Source organism: Vicugna pacos, chromosome 10, assembly GCF_048564905.1.
Source record: "Vicugna pacos chromosome 10, VicPac4, whole genome shotgun sequence".
Lineage (NCBI taxonomy): Eukaryota > Metazoa > Chordata > Mammalia > Artiodactyla > Camelidae > Vicugna > Vicugna pacos.
The window spans coordinates 26618354-26641263 of NC_132996.1; the positions used below are offsets into that span (position 1 = coordinate 26618354).

At 42.6% G+C, this 22910-nt stretch overlaps 1 protein-coding gene across 4 annotated transcripts in view; it reads left to right on the forward strand.

Moving 5' to 3' along the window:
• P4HA3 (prolyl 4-hydroxylase subunit alpha 3) overlaps nucleotides 1-20931 on the forward strand; it is a 35152-nt gene extending 14221 nt beyond the window's left edge. For 3 of the 4 annotated variants that reach the window (XM_072969213.1, XM_072969215.1, XM_072969214.1), the window contains exons 5-13: nucleotides 2111-2162; nucleotides 4101-4264; nucleotides 4515-4691; nucleotides 9052-9116; nucleotides 11526-11685; nucleotides 14584-14646; nucleotides 18096-18164; nucleotides 19441-19521; nucleotides 20302-20931. In XM_072969213.1, the coding sequence (XP_072825314.1) occupies nucleotides 2111-2162; nucleotides 4101-4264; nucleotides 4515-4691; nucleotides 9052-9116; nucleotides 11526-11685; nucleotides 14584-14646; nucleotides 18096-18164; nucleotides 19441-19521; nucleotides 20302-20529 (1059 nt within the window). In that variant the 3' untranslated portion in view covers nucleotides 20530-20931. Of the gene's footprint in view, nucleotides 1-2110; nucleotides 2163-4100; nucleotides 4265-4514; nucleotides 4692-9051; nucleotides 9117-11525; nucleotides 11686-14583; nucleotides 14647-18095; nucleotides 18165-19440; nucleotides 19538-20301 lie in introns of all 4 variants that reach the window. The other variant, XM_006203337.4, reaches the window with a different exon arrangement.
• Nucleotides 20932-22910: the final 1979 nt, after the last annotated feature.

A 22910-nucleotide genomic window follows, 5' to 3' on the forward strand; every position in this document is an offset into this window, starting at 1 on the left:
ATTTAGAGTCATCTTCTTTTCCAGGTATGCAGAAGACGACACCCTTACAAATCAACATTTCCTTTATAAATGTAAATTTCCCTTGCAAAGTGTAACTTGTACTCTGGTTTTAAAAACTTCTGTGCCTGCTATTTCTCCATATAATTAGCTCAAAATAATCTTTATGCCAAAGAGGCATATTTTGGGGTCGCATATTCTGCTAGTCTTCAATGCTCATCTCAAAGTGTTGTTGTAAGGATTAAATGAGCTGATACATGAGAAACCCTTAACACAGTTCATGGCACATATGCACTTGAGAAATGTAAGCTGTTTTTATATTATACACAAGTGTGTGTTCTCCTTTTTCATTTAACGTTGCTTAGAGTACACCTTTCCAGAGAAACTTAAGTGGGACATCAAAAGTAGCTCTAAATTTGTTCTTGAGAAATATAATTTTATCTCTTGATTAATCCCTTGAATTTTAAAAATACATAAAATTGTGTTTTAGTTCTCTTCATCTCAAAAGGGTTTGAAAACCTACAATCCTGAGTTAATATCTGACATCATAAGATATTACTAGATTACTTAACTATCCCTCTTTTAAGTATAGAACAGAATAATTCATGATGTTAAATAATTAGAAACAATCTATATGTCCAATAATAGCAGAATGGCTAGATCATCTGTCCTGTAGCTTCTAGATGGAATAAAATGCAGCCATTAAAAATGCTGTCTCTCTTGTACACCCACTTTCACAGCAGCACTATTCACAGCAGCCAGTAGATGGAAGCAATCCAAGTATCCGTTAATGGATGAATAGATAAGCAAAATGTGGTGTACACATACAATGGAGTACTATTCAGTCTTTAAAAAGAAGGCAATTCGAACACATGCTACAGTGTAGATCAACCTTATGGAGACATTATGCTAAGAGAAATAAGCCAGTTACAAAAAGGCAAATACTATTTGATTCCATTTATATGAGGTATCTAGGATAGTCAAATTTATAAAGTTAGAAGTAAAGTTGTGGTCACCAGGGGCTGAGGGGAGGGGGAAATTGGGAGTTGTTGTTGAATGAGTACAGAGTTTCGGTTCTGCAAGATGAAAAAAGTCCGGAGATTAGTTGGACAACAATGTGAATATATATACTACTACTGAACTATACACTTAGAAGTGGTTAAGATGGTAAATTTATGTTTTTTTAACCACAGTTAAAAATTATAATTAAAGAATGCTATGTCTGAAAACTATGTAAAAATATAAAAAGTACTCCTGATGACACTGTAGAGTGAAACAATCAGGATATGAAAATGTATGAGAAATAGGAATATAATTATGTAAACACTGTATGTTACCCAAAGTGCTTAAGTGCCTGGGTTTCAGCAGAGCATTCCCCCCTCCTATTTCTCAGTATGCTTGTTACTGCTTTTCTCATTAAAAATGAACTTTTTAAAAAGCAAAATTAAAATGATCAGAAAGAATTACAGCTTCACAGCTCTTCATCATTTCATAGCACCCAGAGCAGGATCAGAGCCCACTCGTTGTGGGTTCTGTGTCCCAGGTTTGTCTGGAAAGCTCCTGTTTACTTTCGACCATGTGTAGCCCAAGGTTGGCTGGTGGCAGGGAGAGTCATCTCTATGCAGTGGAAACCTGAAAAGGGTTAGTTCTTCCTTTGCTTTCCTCCCACTAACTTTGTGGGCTCTCAGAAGTACTGAGCCTGGAGAACAAATTATACTTTTAGTAGGGTTTTATATTTCCATTGCTTTTAATAATAAAATATACCAAAATAATAACACCCTGCAGTTAGGTGGTTTTACATGCTTTCAGATTGGAGCGCATTTTAAGAAAGTTTATTGTCATTTATATTTTTCCCTTCCCTGGTAAGGGTAGTAATAAGTCATTTGTAAATGAGGAAACTGAGGAGACCTGATTTGCATCAAGGCTGCAAATCCTGAATTAGGACAGAACCTCTGCGTTTTAGTCTGCAGCTCATCTCAATGAGTCTTACTATCTACTCTTGGTAAGAATATTTTATAGTTTTAAAAACAAGTCCATTTAATGGTTGGTCAGAGGAGATATCCTCAGTGCAGTTAACACTTTCTTTTCCTTTTCTTTATTTTTTTTTTTATAGGCAGGAAATGTTTCGTGTGCCCTCAGCCTCTCCCGAGAGTTTCTTCTCTACAGTACGTAATGAAAAAAGATAACCAAGGTCTGATTTATGGGAAATCCCTCCAACTCCTGGCCTTTAATCCCCGCAAGTGAAATACAGCTGTTTTTATTTTTCTCATCTCATAATCCAAGGCACATTTCTAATTTTTGATTAAATCTTACTTACTTACTGACCAATGCATTGGGAGCTGGGGGTTAGTTTTAAAGTTAGTTCTAATGCTAAGAGAAAGCTATCGACCTGTCCCTTTCCTCCTCCACCCCCAACCAGTTGTATATGTTAAGTGTTGCTTCATGGGGAACAAGTCCTGGATTGGGAGCCAGTTTCTTCAGGGACATTTGAAGACCCAGGTTTTGGGCACAAACCTGGGAACGAGTGCTGTCAGTGAGAGCTGTGTGTTCAAGAAGGAAGGCAGCTCAGCGGGGTTATTCACTTTGGCTCTTACAGAGAGATAGGAATCTTCTCTTTAAACCGGAGCTTGTTGTGCTATGCAGGCATCCTGCCCAGTTGGCCACAGAGTTCGGCTCCAGCCCTCTTCAGGCAGCGCCTCAGCAGAGTTAAACAGGAGGAAGACTTGCTAGCTTAGCTCTACTTGGATATTTTTGCTTGAAATATCGGTGGTAGATGGCTTCCAGATAGATACTAAGTAAGATACATAATCACTATTATGTTTTAATATTTATAAAGTATTTCATGTAGGACTTAACAGTTGTATTTATTGCTTTTTAATGAATCCATTTAGTTATGTTACTCCTTTCCAATAATTTGGCAAACCATAGGTTAAGGAAGTAGCTTTATGGTCTGGAAACGTGGACAGTTAGTGGTACAGACATATTGATAACCCAACTTCCCTTTATTTCTTGGTAATTGATCTATTAAAATCTCTGCTTCTCACAGAGAACCCAAATTGTGCACTATTATAGGTGGACAGGTAGGACACAGCAAATTAAAGTTCCTGACTCCATGAATGGCTTTGCAATATTTTCATTGGTGTTTTGGGCTCATGGTTTCCATTTCCCAAAACTTCATTTCTCTTCTAGTTAAAAAAGGGTGGTGATTTCTGTCCCCTCCTTTGCCAGAGTGGTGGTGGTGGTAGTGATGGTGGTTGAAAGCACACTGAGCTCCTCAGAGAGAGCTGCTTTGTGAGCATTATAACAATTCAGCATCTCCTTCTGAGATCCACTGAGAACCATGCACAGAGGCTAGCAGGCCATGGGTAGCTGCCAACCCACGGGGTATCTCCACCCAAAGAGGGCACAGACAGGTTGGCACAGACAAGACACAAGACTCCCATGGGAAGCCAGGCTAGCACCAAAGTCTAAAGCCCCTTTGTCCCATGCTGCTGTGCTGCGTCTAGGCCAGTTAGGGACTGAGTTGCGAATGAATTAGCTTCCATTTCTCCAGGGAAGAATAGATCAGGTCTCTCTGCTCTAGGTTTTGGCCCTCTGGGCTTCTCTTTCATAGTACTTCCTTGTTGTGTTTTGTTGTAAGTAATTAGTTAATGTGTTTTTTCTCCATTAGACTCTAAACTCTGAGAGGTTAGCCTCTAGCACAGTGTCTGGTGATAGTAGACGTTCACGAGATTTATTGAATGAATGCGTGAATGAATGAATGAATGAATGAATGAATGAAGCTTCTTCCCTACACATAAAACTGACCATCCCACTATCCTTCAGCTGCATCCTCATGATCCGTTTGTCTAAGAGTGTTAAGTACCACTTCCTTCCCAAAGTCCTTTGTACCTTCAGATCTACCGGGCCCTGCTTAGTCTTTTTTAATACCAGGTACTCTTCTAGGAGTGAGGGCCTTATAGCCTCCTGGGCATGGACACATGGAGTCACTCTGGTGTCCAGTTACTGGTCGTGTGGGACAGTGAAGCTGTGGAAACCTTGGCAGCTCTCCCGGGGACCACTGTTTGTTAATCTGTATTATTCCCTGCTCTGATTTCTTCCAGGCCCAGATAATAAGAGGATGGCCAGGAATGTCTTGAAATATGAAAAGCTCTTGGCAGAGGGCCCCAACCCAGCAGTAGCTGAGGCTGTCATCCAGAGGCCCAACGTGCCCCACCTGCAGACTAGAGACACCTACGAGGGGTTATGTCAGACCCTGGGTTCGCAGGTAGGATTTCTCAGGGAAAGAAAAAGAGGGGACAGGCTCGGATAGAGGGAGGAAAGGTAGAATTGGGCCAAAGTGAGGGGGAAGGCTGATGCATTAAATAAAAAAACAAACAAAAAACCTCACTTTGACAGCATCAGTGATTAAGTTCTGAATCTCCTGCATTCCAGGTTTTTTATGCTGCAGTTCTCCTAAGTTGGTTTCTTCTCCTAGACCCGTCTTCTCTTAAGCTGATTCTAGTCTTTCCTTCTAGCCCACTCACTACCAGATCCCTAGCCTCTACTGCTCCTATGAGACCAGTTCCAGTCCCTACCTGCTGCTCCAGCCCATCCGGAAGGAGGTCATTCACCTGGAGCCCTACGTTGTCCTCTACCATGATTTTGTCAGTGATGCTGAGGCACAGAAGATTAGAGGGCTTGCAGAACCGTGGGTGAGTGTCCGCAGGGCCTGCCAAGGACTTCCCTTTGTGTCTTCACATGCCTGGTGTTCAGAAGTGTGAGAACAGGCAGCCTGAACAACTGGATACTTTGTCAGTTCAAAAGTTCAAAATACCAACCATTCCATAAAACTAATCAGTGGTGAAAAAAAAATCACAGTAATGGTTGTGTCTGGAGAGGGAGGATGGGCTGGGAAAGGTTACAAATGTGCTCTCAGTGGTTTGTTAGGGATGTGGCATGCATGGCTGTATGCATTGGTCAAAACTCTGAAAATGGTACTCTTAAAATCTGTGCATATCATTGCATTTAAATTTAAACCCCCCCAAATTAAAAGGAACCCTCCAGTATCAATCATTCCATATAAGTGGTAGAAGAAAAAAGGGGGGTGAAATGCCAAGGGCAAGGGGTGATATCCTAGTACAGAATTACAGAGTGGAAAGATTATCTAGTTTAACTTTATTATTTTATTAAAGGAATGTGAGGTCCAGAGAAGGGAAGGGACTTGATTAAGAGCACATATTTTGCTAGAGCCACAACTAGAACTTAGAGGTCCGTCGATGGCTGCTCTGCTATTCTGCTTTCATTGATCAGCTGACTTAGGTTAAGTTGGTAACAAGCAGCCCTCAAGTCTCAGGATGGACAACAGCAGTAGAGGTCGGCTTTATACTCACGTTGCATGTCTCACTGGGGCTGGTGACAGCTTCACCCCACACCGGCTTCACTCTGGGACCCAGCCCAACAGAGCAGCCTCTGTTTGGAACATTGCCCACCTCATGGTAGAGGGAAAAGGCAGAGATGGCAGACTATTAGCTGGCTCTTAAAGCTCCTGCTCGGAAGGGCCAGATGTTACTTCCAGCCACATTCACTGGTTAAGGCAGAGCGTGCAGCCAACACTGAAGTCAGCAGGGAGAGTATGTCTAATTCTCCGACAGGAAAGGCTCTGCAAGTCACTGCGCCACACTTGATGTCGACAAGGAGGGGAAGCTGAGTCCTCCTCCAGGAAGTGTGGCAAATATTTAGAAGAATCACACAGTCAACATCACCACTGCTGCATGTTACCTTTTTACAGGTGGCACATTAGGACCGTCTCAGAACTTCTGTGTCAAAGCAGACATCTGGCTCCTCATGGTGTGCCTTCCCCCTGCAGTTGGTCCGTTGCTAACAGCAGAACAGAGTCTGCTGTGTGCCAGATGCTATACTGGGCGCTGGATACACGAAGAGATAAAGTATTGCTCCCTCCCTTTTACGAGCTTACTGCATAACAGGGAGAAACAGGCATTTATAACACACTGTAATATGTGCGGTAAGAGAGGTGTGCGAGGGAGCTGTGCTACAGCAGTGTAAAAAAGCAACATAGAAGAGGGACAGGGAGTTGAGTGAAGAGCGGATGGGGGCTGGGTTGGGGGAGAGGAAGAAAGAGAAGGCGTCCCTGTGGACGTGAGATTCATCATAGTGAAAAGTGGCAAATGGTATTCCAGGAAGACAGTCTGTGCACCAGCCTGATGTGCGGTGTGTTCAGAGAGCTGGGGGGAAGCTTGGTGGCTGAAGTGTGCAAGGGATGGGGTGTCCAAGGAATGGGAGATGAGGCTGCGAGGGGAGACACAATTAGAAGTGCCGGAAGTACTGTGCCGGGGAGTTTGGATTTTATTCCAAAGGCAGGGGAGAGCAGTGGGATGGCTTGAAACAGAATGTCCTTTTCAGGTCTGCAGATTTTGAGGAAGACTCTGACAGCAGATGTGGATTGGAGGGAGAAGGGTAGCAATAATCATTTCCTCTAAAAGTCCTTCAGAGAAATCTGAAATCTTTGTATGGAAGGTTTTTGACGTGATTATGCTCCACTGGTGAATTGGAACCAAGTATTCTCAATAGCTTTGGCTTCTCACTGAGGCGGCGGCAGTGTTTGGCCGGCAGCTACTTTTTCCTCAGAACAACTCTGTTGCTGTGTAATGGGACAGGCGGCCCACCCAGAGATGTTCATTTAATCCCCCGCGCCGGTCATCTGTTTGGCATGCACAGACCTTGCCACACTCCCCTCGCTCAGAAGCGGCTCACTGGAGTCTGGTCTATGACTCACCCAGGAGTAAGCCCTGGGTGTGTGTGGTGGCCGCTGCCCCATGGGAACTGAGCCACCTCAGGGGCCTGTGTTGAATTTCTCCACTCCTTTTCACTATCCATTTCTCAAAGAAGACTCTCTCATCACTCCTCCCCCATCCACATCCTACCCGTCCCTGAAGACTCAGCTGAAACCCCACACCTCCCTTGGCCCCCCAGCCCTGACCACTCTGGCCCACTTCGTAGGTTCTTTCAGTAGAAACATTTTTTCAGAGACCTTTTTTGGAGCCACATATAATAACCTCTACCTCCTCTGAACTCCAAGCTTTTGTCTTGAGTTGTCTGGTACTTTCATTTATTCTGCCATTTACATGTTGTCTGGTATCACTAATAGTTTCATAGCTTAGCATCCTTTCCCCCTAACTAGACAGTAAACTAGCAGGGATCCCATGTTGTCCTGGAAATGCCTGGCCATTGCAGCCAGAGTAATCTGCAAAGGGTCATATCTGACCGAATCAAACCCTTGCATAAACTCTTTAATGGGTCACTTTTGCTCTCAAGTGATTACAAAGCCCCTTGGCCTGGCTGCTGCCACCCGCTATGCAGCATGTCCCCCCCTACACTGACATCCCAGATGCACTGAACAATCTGCATCTCCGTGAATGGGTAGTGCTCACCAGCCTCCCTGCACACTCTTCTCTCTGCCTGAAATCCTCTTCCCTCGGCCTCTTTTCACCCGTATGAGTCCAGTTGCCTTTTGGGCATCTTGGGAAGCCTTTCTGTCCTTCATAAGAATGGGTTCGATGCTTCTTCTCTGTATTTTCATAGCACCCTGTACCTGCCCATTAAGGCCCCATTGGATGACTTATGTCTGGTTTCATGTGTTGTATTTCCAATGCCTAGCACGGTGCTGAGCACAGAGAACAACCAACAGGTACTTGTCCCCCCAGATGAGTGACTTTTAGGTGCGCAGTACATACTTGTTAAAGGAATTAAGTACTTGTCTCCTTAAAGGGGAGAGGAGTGGAGCAGAGATTCCCTAGGATTTGTTTTGAAACCACTGACGTTGTAAAAGAACAGAAGGGACTATCTCTCTATGAATCCCCCCTCTCTCCTCTGTGAGTGGCCTGGGAGAGGACACTGGATCAACTGGCAAAGGACTGGGTAGAGGCAACATCAGTCACCTGCCGACTTCCTGCATCCTAGTGTTACGGAGGGAGAGGCCGCGAGGAGCGCCAAGGACGTGTTGTTCACATGCTGCATTTTATAGCTGGGGAAACAGGCCCAAGGAGGGGAAGAGCCTTCCCCGAGGTTGTTTACCTGGTTCAGCAGCAGGAACAATAATACCGTAGAAACTTCTGAGAAGGGAAGGGGTTTCTGTCACATGCCCTTCGTTAACTGTGCTCTGCTCTATGTAGGAAGTGCCAGGGCTGTGTCTTGAGGCACAGGACTCTGGTTCATTCACTCCTGTTCATTTCACCAATCCGAGCACCTACTCCCTGCACCCTGGGACGCAGCACTGAAAAAGGACCAAGTCCTCGCCCTCATGGAGCTGACATTTTGATGACAGATGCAGATTATGACTTATATAAATAAATCATATTTCTCTTTCTGTCCCTGGTACAGTGCTTTTGCAATTAGAAGCCATTTTATTTAAAAAATAATTTAAAATTTATATCCAGACATTCAGAACAAAATAGAGACATTTAGAACAAAATAGAGACATTCAGTTAAATTAGTGACTTCCAGCCTGTTTGTTTTTTCCCCCATAACCAAGGTGGCTGCAAGCAAAACAGATTTTGATTCTTTGTAAGGAAGAGCTTTTATTGGAACTGCTCAGAAGGAGCAGGCTGCCTCTGAGGGTAGAGAGTGTCCTGTCATCAGTGGTGTTCATTTAATGTGACAAACACTAAGTGCTTATCATCAGTCAGGCCCTACTCCAGACACCGGGATATAAAGATAAATGAGAAACAGCCCTTGTTCTTACAGAGCTCACAATCTTGCAGATGCAAAAATGATTCAAAATCACTTTTCTTTCAGTTCCACAGAGTTTTTTGAGTGCTTACTATCTACCAGATATGAAGCTAAAGATTATTTTCAACTCTGAGCTTTTGGTCACTTTTTAAATTTTCAAGGTTGATAGCTACCACTAAATTAGTAGCATGTGCAAAATATCCTTTAATTAGGGAAGAATGAGTGCCTGAAGTTTAGGCTAAGACAGGGGCTTGTTTGTGGAAATGAGAGCCCTTCCCTCTGCCTCATATTAACCACATGCACTTTGTCTTACATCCTTCATACCAGCTACAGAGATCCGTGGTGGCATCAGGTGAAAAGCAGTTACCGGTGGAGTACCGCATCAGCAAAAGGTACGAGGGGGGTCCTTTTTTGGCAGGGACTCGGGTCATACCTGCTGGCCGCCCATGGGCCTGTGGCACCGGTGACTGAAGGTCCGCAGCAGTCACTCAGGTGCCGTCAAAGATGCCACTGGAGAGCCAGTTGTTCACTTTTCTATCTGTACATTCCTGTTGGGAGGGAGCAGTTTCCACTTCCTTCACCCAAGGGCCTTTCACAGGTTGTTACATGGTCTGAGGCCACTAAGGAAAGACTTGAAGAAGCTCCTATGCCCCAGACTGAAAAATAAGTGTGTAGTTCATCTCCCAACCAGGATTGCTTTTCCAGAGGAAAAAGTCCTGTCTCCATTTGGATTTCAACTTTACAAGATTCCAGCCCCACCTCCTGACTCATTCAGAGCACGGCTTGCCACTGTTCAGGCAAGACAGATGGCCAGAATCTCTGGACCTGACGCCTCCTTTAGAGGGGCAGAGTCAGCTGTGAGAGCCCAGTCATATTCCCGCCCCTCCACCCCTGCTCACCCCTACTGTAGCCCTTGGTTAGTGCTATAATGACAGGATGGATGAAACAGTAAGAGGAGGGTCCCCACTGGAGCTGTGGGAGATAGTGACGACATCCTTGGGGAGAGGCCAGACCTCAGGCTGGGTGGATGGTTTTGTTGTCTGGGAAGTGAGGTGAGTGACGAAAGCTTTGATTCAGAATCATTTGGCTTAACTCGTTTAGTCTGATACATTTTGGGACCTTTTACATTAGGATTTATTTTCTAAGTTTTGAAAGGTCTGTATAACCTCAGCTTCATTGCTCTTCTAACCTTTCAGACATTGTAGTGTCACAGAGAAAAATTAACCTTTTATTTAGATTCATTGCTTATGCAGGAATAGGTGGCGTTCTCTTTCCTTTCCAGGTAAAGAAACTGACACCTTCACTGCCTCCTCTGATTCCCCTCCCATCCCATTGCACCCCTTTGAATTTTGGTTCTGTCCTCACAGCTTCACTGGAACTAGTCCCTCAAAGGTCACAGTAAACTCCTAATCACCAAGTCATTTTCCTGTCCACAAACCTTCACTGACTGTTTGTTATCCACAAAGACCAGCTTCCTGACCACAGTGTCCTCAGCTGTCTACGACATGCCCTGAGCCCACCTTTCTAGCCGTATTTCCCGTTGCTTCTCTCATAGACCAGATGCTTTTGTATTGGTACACACTACATATTGTCACCCCTCCATGTCTGCGCTTATGCTCTTTCTTCAGCCTGGAATACCCCTATGCCTTTCCCATCTACTGAAGTGTTATGCACCCTTCAAAACTTGGCCTGTATGTCCATCTTACCTCAGTGGCCCAGTCAGAATTAATGTCTCCTTCCTTCGTGCTCCCCAGCACTTTGCTTTAAAGACTGGTCCTCATATTTCATTCGACCTTAATCTGTACTCAGTTATATTTGTGCATATTTGTGTGTCTTTTCTCATGAGCTCTTTGAGCACAATAGCTTCGTCTTGGGTATCTTTGTAAACCTAGGAGCCCATAGCATAGCACTGTGTACGCACTCTATACCAAAGAATGAACAAATTGATCCATCACTTTTAGACCAAAGAAGTGGTCTTCCCAGACATGCCAAAGCACTGCCCCTCAGAGCCCTCATCTTCTCCCCCAGAGGCTCACTGGCTGTGGTTGGGGAGCACTTCCTTACTTCCCAAGGACCTACATTCTGATCCCAAATCCTCCACTTTGTCAGAACCTCAACAAGACGTTCAGGAAAGGAGACTGAACTTTGCTTCTTGGCCTTTGACCTATCCTGGTTTGTCTTGGAGTAGAGCAGAAGAGCAGAGATTTTTCTGTCTTTTACAGCAATCACTAACATACAGCTTCCAAAGCATCTTCGTAAGCATTGACTGTCACGATCTTCATAAATCTGTGTAGTAGATATTATTATCATCCCCATTTTATAGATGAATATACTGAACCTTAGAGATGCTAAAGGTTAAGTGCCTGATATAGGGTCCCCTAGAGGATCCGGGACTAGTCTTACTACTCTGTATCTTTTCCAGTTACACCCAGCTTCCTCTGTTGAGATGTCTCTAAAACAGCGTTTTTAAAGACAGATTTTTGTGTCTTACTTCTCTTTGTTTCCCAGTGCCTGGTGATGTGACCCTTCATTCTTCACAGCACCTAGCACAGGGTCTGGAGTTCAGTAGGCCTCAGAGAATGTTTGTTGAATGAATGAACTTGTGAATGTTGAGACAGAGCACCAAATGGACTGGGCTAACTTAACATGAGAGTGAGCAGGTATTAGGTATTCATGTCTGTCCTCCTGACCTCTCTCCCCGACTCCCTTCCTTCTGCAGTTGGCATTCATTCAGTCAGTCACAGATGTTTAGTTGTTTCTGGAATCAAATCACTGATGCTCCAATGTGTGGTGTGTTTTAGTGCCTGGCTGAAGGACACTGTTGACCCAATGCTGGTGACCCTTGACCATCGCATTGCTGCCCTCACAGGCCTTGACGTCCAGCCTCCCTACGCAGAGTACCTCCAGGTGGTAAACTATGGAATCGGAGGGCACTATGAGCCTCACTTCGACCATGCTACGGTAACTATGGGGTCAGTGACCAATCTCCTGGGGTAGGGAACCAGGGTATTATTTATTTCTCTGAGGCAGAGCTCCTATAGAGCCCCCAAAGTTCATTCTCATCTTAGAATAAAGGTTTTTGTTCTAGGTAGATCTGAAAACCTTGGTTTCAGGCTGACTGCTGCTGACTCATTTCTCATATGTCACCATCCCTCTCTCTAAAATTTGCTCGTGGGGAGAAGAATGTGCTCTTGCATGAAGTCTTCTGTCTTACTTCACTCAGGAACTTCCTAGTGAAAATTGTCCTTCCTCCAGTTACTCTTCATTCCTCATGATCTCAACTGCCCATCTTTGCTAACAGGTACTCAGCAAATAATTTCTGAGGATTAAAAAGCTCTCCCCAAAATTGATCTATAGATTCAACCCAAACTTTATCAAAATTACAGGTTTATTTTTATAGAAATCAACAAGCTGTTCACAAAATGTATATGGAAAGAAAAGGACCTAGAACAGCCATTACAATTTTGAAAAAGAAGGACAGATTTGGACAATATACACTACCTGATTTCAAAATTTAATAATAGAGCTGCAGGAATAACACAGTGTGGTATTGGTGTAAGGAGAGACACATAGGTCAGTGCAACAGAATAGAGTCCAGAAATAAACCCACACATTCATGGTCAATTGATTTTTGACAAAGGTGCCAAGGAAATTCAATGAGGAAAAGATAGCCTTTTTTAAAAATTCTTTTTTGAAGTGTAGTCAGTTTCCAATGTGAGTTTCCGGTGTACAGCAAAATAGTTCAGTTATACATATACATACATACATATGTATTTTTTCAGATTCTTTTCCATTACAGCTCATTACAAGAAATTGAATATAGTACCCTGAGCTGTATAGTAGGTCCTTGTTGTTTATCTATTTTATATATAATAGTGTGCATCTGTTAATCCCAAACTCCTAATCTATCCTCCCCCACCCTCTGATAACCATAGTTTATTTCCTATGTCCGTGAGTCTATTTCTGGCTTGTAAATAAAATTTGTATCCAAAAAGATAGTCTTTTAAACAAATGGTTGGAAAAGTTGGATGTCTATCTGCAAAATAATAATAACTGTAACAACTCTAGACCTTTCTCACCATATACAAAAACTAACTCAAAATGGATCATAGACCTAAATGTAGGATGCAAAGTTATAAAACTTCTAAAAGAAAACATAGAAAAAAATCTTTGTGACCAAGGGTCAGGCAAGGATTTCTTAGATAGTATACCTATTTCTTAGATAGTATATGAATCATAAAAGAAAAATAAAAGTGGTAAATTGGACCTCATCAAAATTAAAATAATTTGCTTTTCAAAAACACTATTAGAAAATGAAAAGACATGTCACCAACTAGGAGAAATCATGTATCTGATAAAGGACTACATCCAAAATATATAAGAAACTTATCATTCAATAATTAGATAACTCAGTATTTTAAAATGGGCTTATTTGAATTATTATTTTTAATAGGTTAATAATCAAATAGATTATTTGAATGGGCACTTTACCAAAGAAGATAAATGAATGGCTAATAGGCACATGAAAAAGATGATCAACATCATTAGGGAAATGAAAATTAAAACCACAGTGAAATAGTATCACACTCCTATTGGAATGGCTAAAATAAAAGAGACAGATCATATCAAGTGTTGAGGATGTGGAGGAACTGGAGCTCTCAGAATCCACTGATGCGAATGTCAGGTGGTACAGACACTTTGGAAAACAGTTTGGCAGTTTTTTAAGAAGTTAAACATATACCTATATATGATCCAGCCATTTTACTCCTAGGTATTTTACCCCAAAGAAAAGGAAATATATGTCCATACAAAGATTTGTACAAGATGTTTATAGCAGCTTTATTTGTAATAACCAAGAATTGGAAACAACCCAAAAGTTCATCAACAGGTGAATAAATAAACACATTTTTCTATGTCCACACAATGGAACACTACTAAGCATTAAGAAGAAATGACACAGGGAGCTATATTCAATATCTTGTAATAACCTTTAATGAAAAAGAATATGAAAACAAATATATGTATGTATATACATGACTGGGACATTGTGACCAGAAATTGATGCAAGATTGTAAACTGACTATATTTCAATTACAAAAAAAAAAAAAAAGAAATGAATTACTAATACAAACAACAACATAGATGAACCTTAAAAACACTATGCTCAGTGAAAGAAGCCAACAACAAAAGACTACATATTTATGATTGTATTTATATAAAATTTCTAGAAAAGACAAAACTATAGAGACAGAAAGCAGATCAGTGGTTGCCCAGAGTTGGGGGTGGGAATGGGCAAACTGACCTAAGGGAACTTTTTCAGCTGATGCAAGCTTTCTAAAATTGGATGATAGGAATACTTGCACAACTATTAAAATTTACTAAAACTCATTGAAAAGTGCTCTTACAATGATTGAATTTTATGGCATGTGAATTATATCTCAGTTAACTGTACTATGAAAAGAGTTTGTCTTTTTGGCAAATAATCAGGAACTCCAGTTTTAAGACTTGGTATTTTTACAGAATAATTATCTGTGATTATTTTATATACTAAGTTATACCAATAAGAATGTAAAGGTGCAATTAACCCCTCACATAGGACTTTCGCTACTGACAAGCAATTTTGTTTGATTAGTATATAATTCACTTATATGAGTATCTAATAAACTGGTTAAAAAAAAAAACCAAACAGTGTATTGAGTACCTGCCAGCAAAGATGGGCACATACTTGACTAGGTATAGCTCAAGTCTGTATCCCATCTGTGACACCCCATTTCTCTCCTCCCTGTATTGTGGTGGAATCCTGGTTGTCACTCTGGTGCCATCTGCATAAAATAATGATATGTTCTATTTTTGTCTCAGTCACCAACCAGCCCACTGTACAGAATGAAGTCTGGGAACCGAGTTGCAACATTTATGATCTATGTGAGTCTTGCTCTGGAGGGACCAGGCTACTTACTTCATGACTATCTCTCTTTTATTTTATGGTTTTTTAAAGCAATAGCAGATTTTGATTTTATATGAAGTCCATAGCACCAAAATCTCTGGGATGTGTTTGAATTTCATACAGCATTTGTCTTGGGCACTATAGGAGGTACAAAGAAATACATGTCAGCTCCTGCCCTCAAGGAGCTTACTTACATTGTGTAGACCTAAATGTGACCTTGTCATCAGCAGTGATTAGGATGGGAAGTAGGGTTGGCCAAGAGATCCTGGGACCTGAACAACACAGGATGGGGATGTGAGAGTCTCTCTTTGAGGCCCCATAGACTAGTTGGTATTAAAAAGCACAGACCCATAGCTGAGGCTGTGGTGCTGTGAGGGGAAAGAGAGGTGAGAAATGAACCAGCAGGGATCACGAGAGGGAAGAACAGAGGTGCTGAGAGAGAAATTCAGTGTGTGGCTCTCTTAATTGTAGTGAAATTTTTCTTCCTTATCTCCCCTCCAAATTCTTTGGTAAAATCTACATTACGCCCCCTTAAAAAGTAAATTGGCCTCCTCTCCTAATTTCTGACCTAAGCCTTCAGGATTTGGAGCCAGTTTTCATCATCTCACCTATCCTCGCCTTCATATCATGTGGGTTTACAGACAAGTCTATGGACAAGTCGTAATTTCAATCATCTGTCACTTAAATTATAAGAGGTGTATTATTGTTAAATGAAGGGATAAACATGCTAAATATAAGTGCTCTACATAACACCCTAAGAGGAAGTCCTGGTTTCAGGCCCATTAGAATAGGAGACACCCCACCCTAGCATTCTCTTTTTTCTTAGTGCTGTAACTCGCCTCCACAGTGCAGCCAAGAAAGGACAGTCAGAGGCTGGTGCTCTATAGTCTTAATGTTGGCAATCCCTACATGTTTCTTCCTGTGGCTCGATTTTGACTTTTCTGAAGAACTGGAAAGCTGCCACTGCCAGTGGTGTCTGGCCTCCAGTGGTCACTCTGACTATTCTGATCAGGCACAGAGGGAAGCGGATGTCAGCTCTTTGGGCTGGGGACGCAGCTTGGATCAGCAGCTGGTACGTTTCTGGTTGATGACTCAAGCTGGTATGGGAGGTCAGAGGCAGTGAAGAACATTATCAACCAAAGACTAGGATAGCTTTGGGCCAGTATCTCTCTGTTCTTTATCCTCCTAATGTCTCCTGCAGCTGATTCCCTGATTCCAGAGGCCCAGTTACTTTGGTAAGTGTAGCATGGATGCAAGAGCCCAGCGATTTTAAATGGCAAATGCAAGTGTGTGTGTGTGTGTGTGTGTGTGTAGCTCATTTTCTTGCCCTGTGCCTCCTCACAGGATTGTCATGAGGATCTGATGAAATAATGTAAGGGGATACTCTCTGTAAAGTTTCAGACAACATGTGTCTGTGCTGTATCCCAGAAAGCAAGTATAGGCCCCCATACTTGCACCAGCGTCATGGGACTCAGGAAGTGCTAGGTGATGCCCAATTCCTCCATCTTCAGGTTCGGGCTAAGACCATCATAAATATGTCTAAAGACAAGAGAGACGGTATATGGAGAACATAAAAGTAATATTGTAGGGAGAAGATAATCTTTAAGAAGTAGAGGATTGAGTTGAAATCAGGTTAGTGATTTTCTGCTCAGATGGGATATAAGATCAGTTCCAGTACAAAACCATGAAAAGTTTACAAAGGGAAGATTTCCCTCCCCTCTACCAATATCACAAACTGTGAGCTTTGTAGCACACAGATCAGATTCTCTTTTCAACTTGCTGGGTAAGTCGTCCCTTCCCACTCCACTGTGAAAGCACAGGTTCCCCCCACTGTATCTTGCTTACACCCACAGCGGCTGACAGTAGGGGTTTGAATAGAATCGTCCAGTTTGTTAGTTACTTGAATACAAGGAGCAAATTGTTGCTCTCATTGCCCTCCCCAAAGGGCTACCAGGGGAGGACAAGATATGCTAAAAATCACCACTGCCCATTCCAGGTTCTGAATCACCAAGTCAGCTCAGGTTCCTCTTATGAGTGCCAGCATCCTAACTCCCATAGCCCTTGCTCTCTAACACAGGTGAATAAGGTGGGAACCCTGAATGTTCTGGTAGACAGTCAGCCAGGGTGGGTCATGCTGCTGGTTAGAAAATAATTTAGCAGTATGTAGCAAAAGTATTGAACATTTGTATACTTTTGACCCAGTACTACTAATGCTCAGACTCTTTCCTATGAAATCTAAAATGAAAAAACAATTTTATTTGTTAAGATGTTTGCAGTGTTATTTGTAATAGTAAACATTTGGAAATAACCTAATTCAAGAATGTAGCATAATGGTCATAAGCAGGAACTCTGTAGTCAGCTAGTCTGGCTCTGCTGCAGTCCCGGCTCAGTCGCCGAGGAGTTACGTGACCTTTTGTAAAGCACTTAATCTGAGACTCAGTTTCCTCATCTGTAGAAAGTGAATAACAACAATCCTGACTCATTGGAATAAGTGAGGATGATGTATTTGTTGTGAGGAATAAGCAAGATAATATATTTGTATAGATTTGGTATAATGCCTAACATATGGTCAGTGCTCATGGCCAGTGCTCAGTAAATGTCAACTATTACAATTAAAATGTAACAGTGCTTTTGTTCTCTGGATGGTAAGATGATAAATAGTATTATTTTAAAATATGTTCCTGAATTTTTCAAAATATTTAGGTTATTATATATTTCTTTGATAATCAGAAAAAAACTCTTTATATTAAGAAAACACATCCATAATTCTAGGATATTCCAGTGGTGAAACGCCTTAGCTGAGATTACCTAGAGAGGGGCTGGGGGATCTGGGAAACACACCAAAGGTGAAATCAGTAGTTCCTGTGATGCCCAACTTTCAACACTAATCATTGTAGTCTTAACAGTGCTCTGTAAGTCACTGGTCATGATCCATTAGTGGGCTGTGAAATCAATTTAGTAGATCTGGTCAGCATTTAAGAAATCTGAACTAGAATAGAATTTAAAAAAGTGGAAATAACAGAGGGTATCTCATGTAGCAAGAATGTTTTATGAAACTTTTACTTCAGGAGCAAGTGTGTGTGTGTGTGTGTGTGTCTTAGATTGTGATATAAACTATATTTCTTCCTGAGGGTCTCAAAGTTTGAATCTACTTATCGCAGTCCTCACTAAGATGTTAGCTGGAAGGGTAAAGAAAGGGTTAATTTCTAAAGGTTGTCCTCCAGTGACCCTGCAGGCAAACACCAATGCCACTGAGTAGCCTCTCTTAATTCCTAAACTGGGTGTTAGTCTTTCCAGAAGTATTTCTCTCAGAGATGAAATGGGGGCACACAGGAGGAAATCTATGCAAAAATGACATCAGATGTCAGGGAGGGCAGAGTAGGTCAGTCGGGCTATTTCAACCCTGGCTTTTTCTCTGGTCTTGTAGCTGAGCTCGGTGGAAGCTGGAGGAGCCACAGCCTTCATCTATGGCAACTTCAGCGTTCCTGTGGTCAAGGTAAGTGGGGGTCTGATCCCGACACATGGTTTTAAGAGTGCAGAACTAACACCCTAGCTTTCATGCTGCCTGTGCTTGCAAGCTTATTCCTGGGAGGGGGGATAAAAAGGCTGGGCTGATCCCTGGAATCAAAGATAATCCCTCAGTTTTCTTGATTACGGCATGTTATTCGTGCCTCTATTTTTCATTTTATTTATACTTACTACAAGTAGATGGTTCCCTGTCCGCCTATACATTACAACAGAACTCCTCAAAGGTGAGAACCCAGTTTTACTCCCCTCTGGATCCTCGACGGTCCCTTTAGCCATTCGTTCAACATTGAGGGTTGGAGGCACTGAGGGCACCAAGGAAAACTCATAGTCCTTGTCCCCAGGAGCTCACAGAGAAGTTAACAGGCAGTAACCCATGCTATAAAGTCAGATGAGGCACTGAGGAGGGCTAATGTTTTAAGAGGTTTGTTTAATGAATGAATATTTCCCCTAAATGTCAGATCAATCAGGGATGGCAGCTCTTACTTAATTCAGGAATGAAACGAAGACAGGTAATTAAGGTCATGCCATGGAGCACTCAGCACAGTGCCCAGCAGATCCTAAGCATTCAATAAGTAAATGCTGGATATCTATCAGAACTCAGGGGGTTGGCCAAGGTTAACGTAAGCGTATGGGGGAAGAAACTGAGTATGGAGGGGGAAAGAACATACAAGATTTGGAGTCAAAACGTCTGGGTTTGAGTCCCGAACTTACTCCTTCTTGGTTGTATGACTTAAAGCCCCTAAGCCTCAACTTCCTTGATGTTAAGGTGGGGATTATGATGATGCCTGCTTCCTGGGGGGTGTTATTAGGAAGTGCCTAAGGAAGGGTAAGCGTCTGAATTAAGTTCTTAGTTGTGAGGAATAGTTTGTTCCACCTTGCGCTTTTTGCTGAGTATCTCTCCTCAGTGATCCAATTGACACCCTGTGCTCACCTTTCCCCCAGCACTTGTCACACTGTCTCATCCTGGTGTGTTTTTATGTCCATCTCTCCCACAAGACTACGAGCTCCCTAACAGCACAATGGGACATGATTTGTCTCTGCATTCTCAGGGCCTGTTGAGCAGGCCTTCGATAAGTGATGTATGAGTGAAGGATGAGTAAATGGCAACTTATACCATTTTCTTATTTCCCCTGATCTGCATGGATGGTTTTCTTGTTTAATGATAATGCATGTATTTGTCCTCAGTAAATGCTTCCAAAGGACTGAGATTCTGGTCTGATCCTTCCTGGGAATCTTGTTTTCAGAATGCAGCACTGTTTTGGTGGAACTTGCACAGAAGTGGTGAAGGGGATGGTGACACACTTCATGCTGGCTGTCCTGTCCTGGTAGGAGATAAGTGGGGTAAGGCCTGCCTTTCTGGACATAGGAATGGGGTGAGGGGTTTAGGGTAGTGATATAGGGGGTGGATAGAAAATAGCATAGCCTTTTCATTCCAAAAGCTTCATAACAGTGCCACATTACATTGAGGTGACTGGATTCTGGCTTACTTGCCATTAATAGATGGGTCCTGTAAAGGGCAGACTCCTGTCACAGAGCAGGTGTCAGTAAAAGTTTACTGGCCTCACCAGATAGGTCTTGATTCCTGAGCACAGCTGAGGAAGAGTATGGTGCTGAGGTCAAGTCCCCTGCCTAAGGAGAGAACCGCCAATCACCATGAGGAGATGGTCAAACAAGGAAGAGATAAATGAGAAGGGGACATGTTTATATCATATACATGCCCAAGAGCACTTAGCTCTGAAGACAGCAAAAGAAGAAGAGGGACTTCCGTGCTGAGATGAACTCTGCTAGGAGAATCCACCCCTTTTCTCTCATTACCCTACAGCGGTACCCTGGGGGAAGGGGGGCTTTTAGGAGCTATATGAAGGGTAAGCAGCCATAGTACCCATGGGTTTGAAAATTAGTCTGTAGTAGACAGGACCTGCTAGGGACTTTTTCCAGGGGTCTCTGCTCTTTACGGCTGCTGGAAGCAACACCTCTTAGTCCACAGCAGGGCTGGGACCAGGGCGAGGCAAGTGAACTGCCAAGGGTGTGGAATTAACAACCCTGTGAGTGAGCATCGCTACTATCTGCTCTGCTGAGCCTGCTGTCTTCCCATTCTCCCTCAGTGGCCAACAAGTGGATACACGAGTATGGACAGGAATTCCGCAGACCCTGCAGCTCACACCCTGAAGACTAAAATGATGGCAGAGAGAAGCTGGAGGAGTCCTGTGGCTTTCCAGAGAAGCCAGAAGCCAAAAGCTAGGGTAAGAGAGGAGAAAGGAGAGCAAGCTTCTGGAGGGCCTAGTCAGCACTGCCTGTTCCTTGTAAATGGGAGACAAGGACGTGGTCTTTAGCAGGGGACACCTGAGAATTTACATTATTTCTTCTCAAGCCATGAGTCACAGCAGAATGGACAGTACAAAGGAGGGGGCAAGAAGGCGAGAGAGAGAGAAGTTTCTGGAGCTCAGACACTCTCTGTTGGGAACAGGACATATCAACAGTCTCCAGGGTTTGGTAGTGGGGCTTTTGCCACTTTGAACCTTGACCACAGGGGCCTAGAAGCAGCAGTGAGGACACCTGCAGGCGGTGCCTGACCCCCCATTTGCCCTTTTGCCCACCGACTTCTGCTGAAGACTGAGCAGGGGGTGTCTCTGTATCCGGAGTGTACCTCATGTGATGATTTTTTTTAAAGTAGAAAGTAACTTTCTTCTTTTTTTATATGGTGAGTTTTTTTAGTACAGCCATTAAAAATGTTTTAATACAGTCATTAAAATGTTTACATATTTTTTCACAACCAAGAACATTCTTAAATTATAATATGGAATGAAAAAAAAAGCAGAGTATACCACTTTATTTCTGCTATAATCTCATCTTGGCTCACCTCTCCTTACTGCATTCCAGACCCATGACATTCTTTCTACTCAAAATCACCACGCTCATCGCTGTCAACTCTTCAGGCCTCTGCATTCGCTGTTCCCACCATGGCCGAGCTCTCCTCCCCTCTCCACTCTCGGCTCAATGTCACTTCAGGAGGCCTTCTCTGACACCCAAATTTCTAGCCCCTTTCATTCACATTAACCAACTTTATTTTCTTCCTAACTTTTTTCTCAAATGACTTTCTTAATTTGTTTAATTGTGGTCACTTGCTTTCCCTGCACGGTGAGTGCTTTAAGACCCCTCTCTACTTTGTAAATGCCTCTACGGTAGCCCCCATCTCACTGAATTTCAATATTTGTTTATTTGCCTGGCTGCCTGCACTCCTTATTCCTCTTGGTATCCCCAGAAAAAGGTCTGTTTCAAATAAGGAGGCATTCAGCAAATATTTTTGGATAAATGAATAAGGCCTCCTTTGAGCTGCACTTTGGAGGACAGGTAGAATTTTTATAGGCAGAGTCTGATGAGGAGAAGCATTGCCCAGCAGCAGGACTAGCATGAGCTAAGGCTGCAATGATAAGTCACTAATATTTGAGCACTTGTGCAAAGGGAACATTCCAGGTGACTTGGCTCAGGTCCCTCAATAGGGGCTGGGGCATTTGTCTTGTCACAAAGAAGCCACACCGGTAAAGGACTAGGTGCTTAGGTGCTGTGCTGCTTCCGCTCCCTTCCTGCACCATGCACTTCAGTATTTCTGCTTCCCAGAGCTCTGTGGCCCCCAAGGAAAAGGTTCTGATGCACTGATATCCAGCTTCCTGCAGAGCTTCCATGAGCACCTGCTCATATCCCCAGTATTTCCAGAGTGCATCAGGATTCTGGAAACCCTCTTACCAAGCTACTGTCATGTAAGGGAGGAAAAATACTTTTCCCTCTACCCTTCTGAGTTCTTAGCCAAAACCTCTGTAATAAAAAACATATTAAGAGGAGGAAAACAGAAGTTTATTAACATGTATATATCATGTATACATGGGAGATACCCAGGGTAAAATGAGTAACTCTCTGAGGTGGCTTAGAGCTCAGGATGAACTACCATTTTTTTTTTAATTGAAGTACAGTTGATTTACAATGTTGTGTTAATTTCTGACGTACAGCATAGTGATTCAGTTGTACTATATATATTCCTTTTCATATTTTTTCATTATAGGCTATTACGAGGTATTGAATTGGGTTCCCTGTGCTACACAGTGGGAAGTTGCTGTTTATCTATTTTATATATAATAGCTTGTACCTTCAAATCCCAAACTCCCAATTTATCCCTCCCCATCCTCTTTTTCCCCCAGTGACCATGTTTGTTTTCTATGTCTGTGAGTCTGTTTCTGTTTTGTAAATAATTTGTTTAATTTTTTTAGATTCCACATATAAGTGATAACATATGGTATTTTTCTTTCTCTTTCTGGTTTATTTTACTTAGAACGACAATCTCCAGGTCCATCCGTGTTGTTACAAATGGCATTATTTCATTCTTTTTTGTGGTTGAGTAATATTACATTGTATATATACCACATCATCTTTATTCCTCTGCTGATGGACTTTTAGGCTGTTTCCATGTCTTGGCTATTGTAAACAGTGCTGCTATGAACATTAGGGTTCATGTATCTTTTTGAATTAGTTTTCTCTGGACATATATCCAGGATTGGGATTGCTGGATCATATGGTAAGTCTATTTTTAGTTTTTTAAGTAATTTCCACACTGTTCTCCATAGTGGCTGCACCAAACTACATTCCCACCAACAGTGTAGGAGGGTTCCCTTTTCTCCATACCCTCTCCAAAATGAAATACCATCTTAATAGGGCAGGTGAA